At 37.9% G+C, this 11,389-nt stretch overlaps 1 protein-coding gene across 1 annotated transcript; it reads right to left on the bottom strand.

Annotated features, from left to right (window-relative positions):
* Positions 1-4,876: 4,876 nt before the first annotated feature.
* On the bottom strand, positions 4,877-8,872 carry LOC103956759 (auxin response factor 18). Its single transcript, XM_009368787.3, has 4 exons — positions 7,188-8,872; positions 5,493-6,400; positions 5,307-5,372; positions 4,877-5,128 (listed from the first exon to the last, which is right to left on the bottom strand). The coding sequence occupies exons 1-4, from the start codon at positions 8,301-8,303 to the stop codon at positions 5,047-5,049; spliced, it is 2,172 nt and encodes a 723-aa protein (XP_009367062.2). The 5' UTR covers positions 8,304-8,872; the 3' UTR covers positions 4,877-5,046.
* Between the last annotated feature and the right edge of the window lie 2,517 nt (positions 8,873-11,389).

The raw sequence follows: 11,389 nt of genomic DNA, 5'->3' as shown, positions 1-11,389 counted from the left end.
ATACCTAATATAAGTCTCAATACTATAGCTAATTTCCATCTGGTGGAGGTTGTACTACTGGGGTTCTCCCGTTGCCTGTATAATCTACGGTATCTTCACGTCTCAAATTGGTGACTGTCAATCTCATAATCCAAAATGTATTCTACTCTCTGAACTTAAATTGTTTTACTATTACTGACAATTAGTTAAATATTAAAATTATCTGTATTTTCTCAATCAAATAGGTGTGCGGGCTAACCCAGCCTAACACAACACTGTCCAGCACAATTAGTTCTTGAATACCAATAACACGTACTTGCTATGTAAGTACTAAATGTGAAAGGGATGGATCAATACATATTACACAATTATGCCTCTACGTCAACGTCTACGTTTGCGTCTACATCCATTGTACAGCTAGAGGTTAAGGATTCCTTCTCTAAAGAAAATTTATAGCTCCATCCATGATTGGAACCACAAATTCTCTTCATCTTCATTTAAAATCAACTCTAGAACAATTTATTCGATTTGGTGCCGTTTAGTTATCCATATGTTTCAAAGAAATTGACGGTTATGATAACAAGTAACAACCTCACTGATGAAATGTCAATTTTTTTTTTTTTTTTAATTCACCTACAGTCCCAAATAATTGAAAACTAAAAACTAATGAAACCACTCTCAAAATAATTCTGGTTCAATCCCAAAACTTGAAATACATATTTTTAGAAAGAGCATTATGGTCAGTTTTTACGAGAAAGCACAACACGATGTATGAAATCGTAAAGTCGATACGATTTACTTAAACTGTAAAACTTGAGCAAAGCACCAATGAAATGGTTCAGATCACTCTGTCAAAATGATTCCGGATCTATCCGAAAACTTGAAATACATATAATAATTATTATAAAGGAATGCGAATAATAAAATGTCATAAAACCCTATTTTTTGACCGACTCCAATTAAATACTGTTGCAAAAATTATAACTAGTTTGGATCTGTGTTTTCAATAAAATCGCTTTTATAAAAACACATTGAAACTTTTAATAAACTGCAAGTGCTTCCTAGAAAAGCATGTGTGCTTCTTTCATTAGGCACTTCAAAATTAGAAGCACTTTTGTTGATTAAAAGTGTTTTAGTTATTTTAAAAATATTTTCAAACAAACTCATAATGTCACAGATCATAGCTGTGGGTTTTGTTCGATTGTATTTAGATTTATTTTTCTATGAAATGATATTTTATGAGAAATATTTCTTGCTAGGTGTGTTCTAAGTGATTTGTAGGATTGTATTTTGATTTATATTATTCACACGTTAATGATCCATTAAGACAGTTTCATATCCCAATGCATGAAACTGGGATCCCATAGTATTATAGGGGTTTTGGAACTAAAAACTTACTAGACCAAAAACTTAGATATTTGAATGCTTTCTAAACATGTTTATGCCTTTGCACGTATAATTCACGAATTGGCTCTTCCTCCAAGCCAACCTTTGACCATTTGACTTTTTGACTCTTACTTTCGATAGATTTCTCATTATGTTGGGAACACGATTCAGTATATTAAGTATCATAATACAAGTAGTTGGTTACTTGAATTACACACTCCTTTGCTGTTATTACTACTCTAATTAAGTTGAGAAATTTTCAACAAGGCCTTTAACAATAATTTTGAGTGAGTGATACTTATACGTAGAAATAAGACAACTTGTGTTTGATACTTATAACACTACTAATACTACACTAGTGTGAGTTTATAATTGCGAGAGTCATGACTTCAATATAAGACAACTCATGAGTTTAATATAGTGAACTCATGAGTTCAAGATATTGGTATCATACTTAAATTTTCTGGCCCACTATAAGAGTGTGATTCTTATATGATCTCAATATATTGGTATCCCACAAACTTTTTCCAGGGTGTGTCCTTCACATTCTCTACTGTTTTATTTATTATAAGCGATATTTTGAGGAGCTATTATATCAAGTGATATTGTTACTCTAATTAAGTTACATTACACTAATCAGAAGAAGAGAGATAATAATTAAACCCAAGAAGCGTAATAGTTGAATATTATATCCACCATAATAATTCAACACTTGCTCACACTCCCTAATTAAGTAGAGTAATTAACCTCAAATTAATTAAACAGACGGGCATTGAGTTTTTGGGTGTGCATGTACAAGTTTGAACCGATGATATCGTTTTCAATGAATTCACAAGTAAAAAGGGGAGGAGGACTGGGTGGAGTCCAATCCACAATCCCACCATATTCAAATCATTCCATTAGCCGAAAAGGAGGCCCGGCCATCAAAAAGGCGACACAAGTGTTGGACCGCACGTGCCTGCTGATGTCATCATCCCCAACCTTAATTGTCATTTGGGTCCACTGCACGTGTACGTTGCTTTGGGCTCGTGCATTTTCCCTTTTTTTTATTTTTTAATAGTTTTGGATTTTGTACCTTTTTTTGTTGGGATTAATAAAATAATTAAGTAATAAATCAATTCAACCTGGGAATACTGAGACTGAGTATTGACAATGACAATTGACCAGACGCAAATTACAGACAGCATGTCATGTTTCTGTGCATAAATTGGAACTTAACGTGTGTAGAAACTTTTATTTTTTGTGGTTCAAATGGAATATTTATTTGTGCTTGAGATTATAATTTACAATAAAAAAGCCATTCAGTGTTCAATTTTTTTTTTTTTTTCCCCAATTAGCTTCTTACTAAGCTCGTATCAAAGCAATTTTCCAATTTATGTTTTTCTTATAAATCAAGCAGCTAGGTATAATTAAACTGTAAGATTTAAGTGACATGTTGCTTACTCATTTGCTTTGTTAGAAACGTTGGTCACTTTGACGGTGCAGTATCAGTTTAAAATTTTACTGTAGCAATCACTATCGCTCAATAGTCGTTCAATTCATTTACCAAACTAACTACACCCTTAATTAGATATACTTCAATATCACATCAAAAAATGTTTACAAGAAAAAAAAATTCACACAAAGTACAGCAGATAAAGTCACACAAGCAAACTATACGCAACAAACAGAATAATTGAATTTTGTATGAAAATATTTATTATTTTCGAACCTCTAGAATGATTGTGATATTTTATTAAGTTTAATTTTATTCTTTGGACCAAATAAGGCAAAAATGTAAGACACTTTTGAATAGAAGAAACACCAAAAGTGTAGGAAAGTGGCTGTATTAATCGGAAAGAGATCATCTCCGAATCTTTTCTATCAAGGCCATTGGATCAAATGATCCAGACTTTCAAATTTCATCCAACGGTAAAAAATTATCACAGTTTTTAAGGGGTCAAAACAGGTGGACCGTTTGATGAAATTTGAAAGGTTCGGATCACTTAATCCGGTGACATTAATGAAGGAGATCCAGAGAGAATCTCTTTCCGTATTAATCTTGTCAATGCAAATCTTAACAGCAAAAGTCAATTCTATAAAGTCATAAACTAAATGCCAAGTCGTCAAGTCTAAAGGCCTTCACCTTTTCAATCACCAGGGTTCGTCCCACTAAATCAATACGTTGAACATTGTAAGTTTGTAACCATTGGAAGTGGCTTGGAATAGGGTTTACAATTTTGGATACGAAAGTTAATCGGTTCGAAATTCGCATGAATATAGGACCTAATGTGTTCACGATTAGCACTGTTCAATCAAAATTATAATAGAATGATAAATTTTCTTATTTTGATATCTTTATACGTATTGATATGTCTGTGAATTGATATGAACACGATACAGATACAAATGGGTAAATCTGAACAGAAGTGCTTGGCTTACTAATGAGTCATGTCAGAAGGTGAAAAATGTTAAAACCTAAATAAAGAGAGATATAAACACATTGTTTTATCGGTTTTTGTTGTGGAAAATGGAACATCTTAATCTTAAATAACTAGATTTTTTTTGTTAGAAGTAAGGCCATCTCCAACCCAAGGCTAGTCAGAGGGCTCGTTTTAGTCCTGTCACAAAAAACCGTCTCCAACCGAGGGCTAAAGGGTCATAGGGCCACACATAATTTATTATTTAAATTTTAAAACTGCAAGTTAAATTTCAAAACTACAAATTAAATTCATTAAAAAAAAATTGGCCCGAAAAAAAAACAAAAATTGAATCCAACGGTAACTAGCCGTTGTATTTGAAATTTTGGTCTACCATTCATGTCAGATATAACCAACAGGAATAAGTACAATAATGTCGGATATAACAGACAGAAATAATGAAAATTTTGGTCTGGCCCGAGGTTGGCTGGCTGCTTTGGGCCAGCCGGTTAGCCTTTTGACCCTTTTTTGTCCAATGGGGCCCACAAGCTCTTTGGCCTAACCCTCAGTTGAAGACAATTTTCGACCCTTTGACCCTCTCGACCCTTTAGTTGGAGATGACCTAATGTGTAGACAGTCTGTCCATATACATTTGTTGGAATCTAGTTCACATGCACGTATTACTTGGCTTACGTATTACTTGGCTTCAAGCTTTAACAACATGCATAATAATACCATGGAAGCCAACCAAGCACCTGGCTTTCCTCAAAACGAATCCCAACAAGCACTGCCTTCATCATTTGTCTTTACGAATCCCAACAGCCACATAATGCATACCTCGAATCCACATGATAAACCTAATCACACTGCAGGCATAACTCCAATTGTTTTTTTTAATAATAACATATTTAATTGGTATTATCTAAAGATAAAGTTATAGTACATCTTTTCTTTTTCAATTTTTATGATACATTCGCTGAAGGAAATCTCACGTTCGACTCAAAAAGATATGAGCACGCGTAATTTTGTTGTGGATGCATTATCTCGTTTAAAAAGCATTTAGTCGGTTTTCCTAAATGCATATAATTGCTAAGATCTTCATGAGTAGATAATTTTCACCAAAACATTAGGCAATATTATTGATATTGAGAAGAACATGTACACTTAACACAAGAAATACAACACTGTTAATAAAATTGAGAGGAGTACAGTATCCCATTTCTCCTAACATTCATTCAGTATTCCCAAGCATCTAGTCTCAGATGCCATACTAGAGTCTATACTAAGCAAATATGCTCAAAGGACCGGTCTTATTTGTTGCTCCCAGTCCATTTTCTGCATTTTGCATTCCTCGAATCCACGTCCTGCAGAATAGTTTTCCAACTTTCAGTTTATCGGTTCTTCACGTATGATAAACATAAGAAGCTAATCTTATGTAGTTCAAATTAGTTTGAAAAGTTTCGCGATGTTTGAAAGAAAGCAATGCGTTGGAATAAAGATCCGTAGATATAAAGCGAGATCATTTTTCATAAAATTGCTTACCTTCCAATACTTTCACTGGCTGGATGTGTTATAATAGTCAGTCTTTTTGCAGTTTTCATAAAATCGCTGCATTGTTCAAAAGTAGAAGGAAAAACAACCGAGTTAATAAAATAGCATATAAAACCAATTTAGGTGGAGTTCAAAAGCATACAATGATCTTTAAGACGAGGAGATAAAAATTGGTACCTGAATGGTTCAACTCCAGTTTGTTTAACAGCACCTGTTACGTCTCGGTAAAGAACATGGCTCATCATCTCTGGTTTTTCTATTTCAAACATGTTGGCCAGCCGCCTGTATAGCTCTTCATAAGAACAAAGGGCCGAGAGGTCAAGAGTCCGTCCCACATCCTCTGACTCCATAAACACCTTGCAATGACCAGTTTCTAGGTCAAAGTCAGTAGCTTGAAAGTCCTTGTGCCATGAGAACCCAGCACTGGTGGATTTTTCTAGCGAAACCTGTCGCCCAAGTGCTGATTCTGAACTGTTAAAGAAAAATTTAGTTTTGTCTTGATTTCCGTCTTTTGAATTTTTCCCAGGAAGAAGTTGTGAAACTGCTTCGCTTGAACAACTCCGAGAAATCTGCTGCTCAGTTAGTATTGGTTGACCGAAGAGTAAAAACTTGTGTTTCTTAGCATTATCAGGCTTCTCCGAGTTCTGACTAGAATTCCCCATTGTTAGCAAGCAAGATAGGTTCTCATTGCTGCTTGTATGGCCTGCTCTGATGCCATTGGAGATTCTAGAACTTTGATCGAACCACTGGGAACTGGATGAGAACAGCCCCGACTGCAGTTTGTTGTTAAGGTGGAGATCTGATAAAGATATTCTAAATTGAGCATGCCTGGCTCCCTGTATGCCTGCAGGAGTATTGTTGGGTAAACAACACAAGGGGCTGCTGGGCCCGAGTGGGTTGCCTGAAAATGATGGCAATGTTAATTGCCTGTCAAGAGAAAAATCTGGGTGTTGCGGGAGACGCAACTTCTTTCTTGGTGATGAGAAGGGTGACATGTGGATCATGGGAAAATTTGATACTAGCTCAATCAACCATGGGCTGACACACTTCACATTCTGTAACAAATCTGGCTCGTCCCATGTCACCTGTAAGATTGTGGTTTGTTAATCAATGTCAAGCCAGATGATTAAATGGCAGGATTTCAACAAGGTTACACTTTAAATATACAACAGAACGGAGATAGCTGCAACAGATCAACAACAGCGAGGAACGTATAAAACAACGGAGTCTAGAACACATAAATTATTCAGACATTGCAGACATTGGAGTTCATACTGAAGTAAATTATTCTACTTGAGATCAGAGTTAAAAGTCTCCTTCCATATAGAGTTCATACCTCATACTGTGCCCGAGCAAAATATGAACTACCAAGTGAGTTCTCGACTCCCAAAGTGCCAATTTTAGACCTTAAGGACGACAATGCCATGTATGTGTTTCAATTACGAACGATGAGATCCTGGCTATTCAACAGGTGAATTGGACACAGTAGTGTGTTATAATATTCAGGAACATCAGCAGAAGGGGATATATTCCACTAACAGCCACAAAAGTTGGTGCATCAGACCACATTCACCGCCAAATAACACGAGGGTGGTCAGTTAAACATACCGAAAGACAAGAATGTAGAAACTCACAAAAGTAAGCTGGGGAGACGAAAATCTATGGCAGATGAGCCGACTAAAACTCTAATCGGTTCGTGATCCAACGACACTGTGATTTGACATGCTATGAATCATTTTTGTGTTAGTCCTACCAAGATTCCAAAAAACCTAAAGGAAGTTTACAAACATCAGAATAAGAGAACAAAACGAACAAACAAAACTCGAAAAAGAAATACAAGTTGAGCAACAAAATCACAGAAGAACAAAATACCTGCAGAAGCCTCCAGGGCGAATTAGGCCAACAAATCGGGTTAGCAACCTGAACAGAAGAAATGGTCCCCATGAACCAGCTGATCCTCGAAGAGTCCTCAGTCTCGAAAGCCATCTTAAACCTCATTCCCGAGCACCACTGCACCCTCATTGCCGCCCTCACCGCCGATGCCTTCACGCAAAACTCCGGCGTGCTCGCCCTCGGATAATAAACCACCTCAAACGGCTGCCCATTCGCCGCCATAGTCGCCGCCTCAACCACACTCTCAGGCCTCACTCTCCCCTTCCCTCTCATATTCCCATTGGGGCTCAAATTCCCACCCCCATTTCTCTTCTTGTTATCCTCCTCTCTCAGAAACACAGAGAACCCGCCGTAAGGCAGAACACAACCTCCAGAGCCGCCGCCGCTGCTGTGGCTGTTGTTCCATCCAGAAGCCACTTCATTTCCTCCACCGCCGTCTAGTCCCCTCTTCGCTCTCCGAATCCCAACACAGAGATCGCCACTTTCGGCTCTCAGAAACACAATGGAGTCTCCCGCCACCAATTTCTTCTGGTTCACAAATATGCTCCATCCAGTAGTCAACAAATGCCGCCGAGGCGTCCCTCTGTAAATGTGCCTGAACTTCCATACCTCGCCGTGGACGTCCTTCGCGATCACCGTCTGCACCGGCGGGTCCGCCGAGTAATCCAACTTTGGAAAAATGGTCTCGGCGCAGTACCTGGGGACAGAGAACCCGCCGCCATTGTTGGCGTCGGATTGGGTCAGCGTCTTGGCGAAAGACCCCGGCTTTTCCTGATTTTCCGACCCATCTGCCTCCGTGTCCCCGTCTTCCGTGGCAAAGGCCTCGCTGTTCTCGATTGGGTTCATCCTAATCTTGGCGAACACCTCATCTGTTTCCGGGTCCGCCATGAACTTGATGGCAGCCACTCTGCAGAGAACCAGAGAGGGGATCCTTAGGGAGGCGGCGGAGAAATCGACGCCGCCGCCGGATTGGGCGTGCTCGGCGTGGCCTTGCGGAAAGTAGAAGACTTGTGAGTTCACCGGAGGCATGTGGACCATGCCGCCGGCGCAGGCGTGCCACAGCTGAGGATCCAAGATTTTCTCCGACTCTTTCATGGTTCTGGGTCGATTTCAAAACTACCCAGATGATCAAAACTGCAAAAAAATGATGGACTTCGGGGTTTTTGCTTTTCTGGATTTGGGTTTCTTGTTGTTAGAGTGTCGCTCTTGTCTCAAGGGAACGATAATATAAAGGCAATGAAAGTAACAAAGGCTTCAACTTCATGACTACAAAAAGATTTGAGCTTTTTAGAGAGAGAGAGAGAGAGAGAGAGAGAGAGGCTTTTGATGATTTCAGTGAGTAAATGCTGTGAGGAAGAAACCCAAATCACTGCAATGAATTCACTCCTTTTTTACCCTCTTTGGTGCAACAAAATCTTCAGAAACCCAAATCTAAACAAACAAATCGTACCAAATAAATTGTCACTCTGTTTTTACTTTTGAAATTCAGCAAATTCATCATCAAATTCAAAGAAATTATATAAAGTTATGATAAGACCTCCCATCCCGATAAAATACTGAAAAATATCGCGATCGGAACTAGTAAAATCAGAGCAGTAGTTATAGTACCTGTTCTTGGACTGGCTCCAAAATCAGAGCAGTCAAGAGACAAAACACTTAAACTCACCTCCTTTAGCTGGTTTGGTATTAATATACTTTGAAAAAAAAAATATTTTTAATGTATTATAAGAATAAGTAACAGAGTGTTTGGTAAGATTTTTTGTAAAAGTACCTTTGAAAAAAAAATAATATTATAATATTTGATAAACTTTTATTTAAAACTGTTTTTACTGTGTTGTGAGAATAAGTAGCAGAGTATTTGCAGCTTTATGTGTATGCCTTTTTTACACCCAAAATTATGAAAAAAAATTGAAGTTGAATGTTTACCAAATATTAAAAAGCTTCCAACTTTTTTCAATAGTTATTTTTTTCAGAATCAGTACCAATTTAGGCCTTAAACTCGACTCGACTGTTCTTTCATTTTAACCTTAGTTAAACAGCTAACTGCCCAGTCGGATTAGGACCGACCTTTTCCGGCTTTTGTGCCCGCCATCTTTTCCGTCCCGTGAAAGCATTTAGCTCGTGATTAATGGGATGGAGAGATACACGAGCGCGCGGGAGCATGGAGTGGTGTCTGGTAGGGAAGTGGGGTCCGCGATGTTTTGGTCGGGGCGGATGAGGAGGGTTTGATAGGGTGAAAGCGAGGCGAGAGAGACTGAAGGAAAAGGAATTACATTGAACGGGTGTACGACGTCTCAGTTAGTACATTATTATTTTATTGGAGTGGAACATTATGATCAATGTAAATTATGTAATTCGGTTTATGTAAGTTGCTTTCAAAATGTAAAGGGTTTGCTTTGTGTGGGGACGCAGGACATTCTTCGGACTTTACGAGTTGAGGGGTGTAAAAAAAACATTTTAAAATGAAGGCTCAAATTGTGTACCAAAGTTGTCAGAAGTATTGCCGTGGCTCAAACGGGTTAAAATATGACCTCTATCAAGGGCTTTTTTTGTTACAATTTCTTAAATATATTTTGGTACAAGTTCTGAAAGAGTCAAAAGCTGGCCTGAGTGAAGCCATTCAAGCCAAGAGTGATGGTCATGGGCTACAAGACGAAAATATTTGTCAACGTTACCAAAAGCATAACTTTAGACCGGGACTAGAGAATCTCCACATCTAAAAACAAAACCATTTGATTAAAATGTTTTGTATAATTAAAAGGTTTTGTGATTGTTTTTAGAACTACGTTGTCATAGACTTTTCTATTAGATTTTAAAAAATTATTAAACTCTCAAGAGGCGTGTGCCTTTTTTTTACACGAAACAATTACGAAATTTTGTTGATCAACCAACACAAGAACAACAACTACAAAGAGGGGTCAAATCGGTATATTCTCGAATAACTAATAATTTCAATAGGGTTAATATGTACAAACATACAAAGATAGAAAAATGCTATATGGCCACCATATTAAAAAGAACCAATAGGAACCACCAGCGTAGATCTGCCACAATAACAACAGACGTGACAGGCCATCACCAGGAACACACAAAGTCATCACCAAAAGGCTAGACCACATCACCTGTTACATTGACACAAACATCTACAACAAAACTAAACTAATATAAACTAAGAGAAATAATCCACCAATCACCCTCATCTTCACAGTGAATGTTAAACCGCCACCTTCACTTCTATGGATATCTGTAGTAACCACATGCCAAACAAGGCAGGACAATTGTAGATCTGGAAATATAAGGTGGGACCGCTACATATTTGACTGGATAAGGCTGTATCACTACATATCGAATCAAATACACCGTCTAAACCACATGAACCATCATAAAAACAGGTTGAAAGGATGAATTCGGTCAACTGACAACTCAACACACCAAAGTGACGAGAAATTTAGGGACGAGTTAGGTAGCCTAAAATTCTGTGGAGAAGAAGAGAATGAGAGGAGGGAGGCTAGGAGAAAGGGAGCAAAAGAAAAAGGGTGAGGGGCAGGGGGCGACATTGGGATGACGGACATAAAGAGGGGAACAAGGGATGTGAGGAAAACAAAAGGAGGAGAGGGGATGGGCTGCCACCAACCCCAATTCAGAACAAGGAGTTCCCAGTGAGGACACGAGTAGCTCTAGGTTTGCTTGGACTGGTCATTTATGATTTTGCTTTTAATTGTCGTGGTTTAAATATTATCATGTTGTATGTTTTTTCTTGAAATAATATACTATGCGTGTGAGGGCCTAGCCTCCAACTTTAATTGAGTTCCAGTCCTCTTTACATGTTTAAATCTTATACACCAATGCATTGTTAAATATTTGTATAGAAATTAGAGTTAAAATTTAGATGGCGATAAATGAATTTGGTTGGCCAAGCATATCACAATTGATAGCAAAGCACAAGGTTGAGACAACAAGTGTATATGATATGACCTTTGCAATTAATCTAAATTTAACTAAATGAATTAAAATTTAGCGTGGCAAATATCAAATTAGGTGGGGTTTTGTGACATTTCATTCATTCTTCTTATCTTATGCTTATTAGGGCAACATCTTTGGTCCAACTAACGTACAAATTGCCGTCCCATGGCCTGGAGGTTAACCAACACCTAATAGTAATGTATGTGGGGTCATCATCA

Source organism: the organism of the source record quoted next, unplaced genomic scaffold (genome assembly GCF_019419815.1).
Source record: "Pyrus x bretschneideri cultivar Hongxiangsu unplaced genomic scaffold, Pyrus_bretschneideri_v1 Contig5, whole genome shotgun sequence".
Classification (NCBI taxonomy): Eukaryota; Viridiplantae; Streptophyta; class Magnoliopsida; order Rosales; family Rosaceae; genus Pyrus; species Pyrus x bretschneideri.
This window is presented reverse-complemented; position numbering and strand designations above follow the sequence as displayed.

Coding starts and splice junctions, on each gene's coding strand:
- LOC103956759 (XM_009368787.3), bottom strand. CDS start 8,303: ATGAAAGAGTCGGAGAAAATCTTGGATCCTCAGCTGTGGCACGCCTGC. Junction 6,401..7,187: donor CGCCCTGGAGGCTTCTGCAG/GTATTTTGTTCT, acceptor ACAATCTTACAG/GTGACATGGGACGAGCCAGA. Junction 5,129..5,306: donor GCCAGTGAAAGTATTGGAAG/GTAAGCAATTTT, acceptor ACTATTCTGCAG/GACGTGGATTCGAGGAATGC.